The 3,776-nt window shown below is 34.4% G+C and overlaps 1 protein-coding gene across 2 annotated transcripts; it reads right to left on the bottom strand.

The window, feature by feature from the left end:
* LOC107631362 (cyclin-D2-1) lies at positions 1,154 to 3,656 on the bottom strand. 2 transcript variants are annotated; one of them, XM_021119622.1, is made up of 6 exons: positions 3,133 to 3,656; positions 2,594 to 2,665; positions 2,378 to 2,479; positions 2,099 to 2,300; positions 1,889 to 2,010; positions 1,154 to 1,778 (listed from the first exon to the last, which is right to left on the bottom strand). In XM_021119622.1, exons 1-6 carry the CDS (start codon positions 3,424 to 3,426, stop codon positions 1,527 to 1,529), a joined length of 1,044 nt encoding a protein of 347 aa, XP_020975281.1. In that variant the 5' UTR covers positions 3,427 to 3,656; the 3' UTR covers positions 1,154 to 1,526. The 2 variants fall into 2 exon arrangements, with proteins under 2 accessions (XP_020975281.1, XP_016190275.1); XM_016334789.2 differs by having other exon boundaries at positions 2,579 to 2,665; positions 3,133 to 3,653.

Here is a 3,776-nt window from a genome sequence, read left to right as displayed (position 1 = left end):
CTTACAATTTTATTTTTTGAAAAAAAAATATTTTTAATATTCTTAGTTAGTGATCTCTTTAATAGAAATACTCAGTTAAAATATAAATTAGGTTTTTTATGTTCTATATTCCCAATAATCCAATAATGAATGGCTGTAGTGTCCCAAGAGAATTGTCTGCTCTAAGTTCTTTAGTTCGTCTCATATGCGATGCATATATGGGCTCACGGTATATATTGGGATTATAAATAATAATATATGCACTGCTTATTTATTTTGTTACTAGTATCACTATCACCATGAAAAAAGAAACGTTATTATATACATATTAATTTTTTCAATAGTAATTTAGTAAATTTTTTAAGACATTAACCAATGAATTATTGTACGTACAAAGTGAGATTTAAATATTCTGATATTTACAGAAATTAAATTTTTTGATATTTATTTATGCAAAGGAGTGTGTTGATACTAATCCAAGTTAGTTCGATTTTATGATTTATTCTGCTATCTTAATGAACAGGAGATGACTCTCAATACAAGTGCCCCACATGATAAATTTTTTAATTTTTAGTCAGTTGATGACAAAAATATTCATGTGATTCTCTTTGAGAAAAAAAAATCATAAGGTGGGTTTTTGGCAGTGAAACGAATGCTTTTTGACTGGTCAATATCTCTAAACAAAAGCTAGTGGGCCTTTCTATTCCATTGTGGCAGTTTCTAATCCCAATAATATGAAGCAAAGACAAATCCTCAGTTTCATGTGTGCCAGTAGATCTTGGTCTCTATTGCTGACGTGGATCCCCCCACATTACTATCAAACTTGTTACCATAAAATTCTACTAATAACCTTGTATCAAATTCTACCATGTTTTGTACTGTTGTTCATGCTCAACAGAACACGCTCCTTAGAATACAAAATATGTTTGAAATCAAACTCAAGTTTATTTTTATATTTTGTTCATGAAAAAATAGATAGAAAAAGAAAAACATCTCTTTTGTGCTCTAAATACCAAAGAACCAAACTGACTTTATAATCTTCCTAGTTCATAACTAAGGTCTCTATTAGTAGGTAATCGCATAACCAACATGAAAAGTCTTTGGTTAAAATTTAAATATCAATGATCTTTTGCTTGCTTTTGTTTCAGAAATTTGCAAAACAAAACAACGCATGAAAATGAAAAGAATTTCAGTTTATGCTTCATTCTCTTTTCCACTAAAATGAAAAGTTCGGACATAATTATGAAAAATAAAAGAAAAAAAATATGGGTTTTCTGTCCAAATATACCTATCATTGTTTGCATCAAAATTTCCTCTCCGATCCACATTCTCCGCAACATTTGCAGCTGGTTTGTGTATTCCTCTGACTATAAACAACTTAGCAACTCATGCTATACGCGTGAGACTGCTTAAATTTCTCATCTTTATTCATTCATAAAGGCACACTTTCATTGAGTGTGTTACCAATATGGCCTACATAGACCACACTAAAACTCTCATTCAACCAAACCCAAATGGAACCTTGGTGAAGGAGGAAAGTTCACATTTCATGACCTGAAATTCTCATTAGAAGGTCCATTTTCTGATCTACACCTCTTAGCTCTTGGACTATATTGGAAGGAATCTGTGAATGAACCACCAACTGTTGTTGATTCCTCACTTCTATAGCTCAAGCATGTCCCATCGAGCACCCCGAGGGGGCTTTGCGGTGCTAATGGAGCTAAGTTGCCATTCGAATTAGCCGAGATTTTTGTCAAGGCTAAGTCTCTGATCAGTTCAATGCACTTCAAGACTCTGTCCTGCGAAACAGAAATCCCAAAATGATCAGCAGAACAATTTGCACAAGGGAATGTGGTATCAAACAGCAGTAAACAACTGTTTCTTTTCGTGGGAAACACATCAATCTTACCTTCCGCGCGATGACAAAACAATTCAAGGCTTTATCAATATCTATTCCTTGTGATTCCCTCAACACAGAAATCGCAACTGCTGCGGCAATATCAGAAGGCCGAAACTCCAAGAATTCAACATCTGCATTGAGTTCCCAATAAAACACCTTGTAAATATCCTCAAGAACAGAACATCTTAAAAGTGCTACTAACAAAGTCAAGACAAATACATCTGATAATTTGAACTATGAGCTCCATTGATCTCAAAACCAATGACTTTGCCAGATGCTGCTCACGACTGATCTTGCCAAGGAAGTAGTCCATAAAGGAACACGGAGTTATGGCTTGCATTTTCCAACTCAGTGTGGTTAATATCATCAGTTCCATTCTTTGAATAGTTTTAGCATCAAACACAGCTGTTGTTTCGTCATCCTACCGGATACCAATAACATTCACAAAATTAGAGTAAAACTTAACAATCACAGATAGTTGTATGGCTGCACAATTACCTGCATATCTATAACATGGGGCATTTTAGTCTCTTCCATCTTGGCTGCAATTGATAAACAAGCTAAAGCTAACAACTGCACAGCCCAATTTCTTTTGTCTCTCTGAAGGTAAAAAACTAACAATTAGACTATCAATAATAAAGGATCAACAATATATATATATAGTAGGAGACTAGTATGCTTTTATCTAATTGATCTTACTGGAATATCACGTACTGATAGGAACCGATCCAAGTAGTTCACAGATAGACAAAAGCAACTGGGTCCAAAACCATAATAAGCATGAGCCTGATGAGCACAGTTTGCAAATATATCAGTCACTAGCTGAATTATTCGATAAAAGAAATACAAGATTAAGACACAAATTGGGAAGAACAGAGACCAAATGCATAATCGAGTCTCAAATCAATATAGGACATCGACAATTTGCTGCAAAACTAGGTAGGTGAGTAGGTGAGGAATTACTAAAAACAAAATTGACTGCAAAATCAATCAATTTAAAGCCCAATAGAAAGCCATAAATTTTGAAGAGATTGATGTTGGAATTGGAAAATTTAATCTTTTTCAATGACTAAAATACCAATAAATGCACTTTAAACAATCCAGACACATCAGTAAACGAAAAATCTAGAAGCGGATTCACTTTTCACTTTCATTGATTGAAGATGAAAAAGGACTTATATTGAATGAATTATCCGTGAACAAAAAAACGAAAAAAAAAAGAACCCATTTGATGAAAAAACCATTAATCCAACCTTACAAATCCAATCAAGAGCATCCCTCCTAACACCAAAGTCCAAATCCCCACCAAGGATCCTCCTGAGGTAATCATCAGTGGGCAAAAACTCTATCTCCTTCTCAACCATAACCCCAAAAGTTTCATCACTCAGCACCAGAAACCCCACGAATGGTTCCGATCCATCATCGTTAAAGTTAAGTTTTTTGTGGTACCCATCTGCGGCACTACATTCAAAATCATCAAAGCATGTGTTATTGTTTTCCAGACACAGAAGGCTTGAGGTTGCAGGGTCAAAGTTCTCATCTTCCATTTGGGAAAAGAAAAGAAAAGAAAAGAAAAAACTCAAGAGAAAAAAGGGGCGGATTAAAAGAAGAGATCTTTATGAAGCATTGAGTGATGAAATGGAGGACAATGAAAAATGAAGAGTGGAGAAGGATGGAACAAAAGAGTGGTGAGGTGTGAGGTTTATGTAGGAAACTGTGGCATGTGCGTAGTGCGTTTATGCGTTTAGGGTAAAAGAGAGCGGTGACTAAGTGTGAGACCGGGGTTGAGGAAATGTGGAATCCTCCGAGGAAAATATTATAATAAATGGTCAAAATAATTATTATTATTATTTCAATTTTATTTATTAGTGTTTAAATTTTAAAATTAGTGTCATCA

This window comes from Arachis ipaensis, chromosome B03 (assembly GCF_000816755.2).
Source record: "Arachis ipaensis cultivar K30076 chromosome B03, Araip1.1, whole genome shotgun sequence".
NCBI lineage: Eukaryota > Viridiplantae > Streptophyta > Magnoliopsida > Fabales > Fabaceae > Arachis > Arachis ipaensis.
The sequence above is the reverse complement of the archived record's forward strand: the minus strand, read 5'-3'. Positions and strand labels throughout refer to the sequence as shown.

Coding starts and splice junctions, on each gene's coding strand:
- LOC107631362 (XM_016334789.2), bottom strand. CDS start 3,426: ATGGAAGATGAGAACTTTGACCCTGCAACCTCAAGCCTTCTGTGTCTG. Junction 2,011..2,098: donor CATAGTTCAAATTATCAGAT/GTATTTGTCTTG, acceptor AACTCAATGCAG/ATGTTGAATTCTTGGAGTTT. Junction 1,779..1,888: donor GTTTTGTCATCGCGCGGAAG/GTAAGATTGATG, acceptor TCTGTTTCGCAG/GACAGAGTCTTGAAGTGCAT.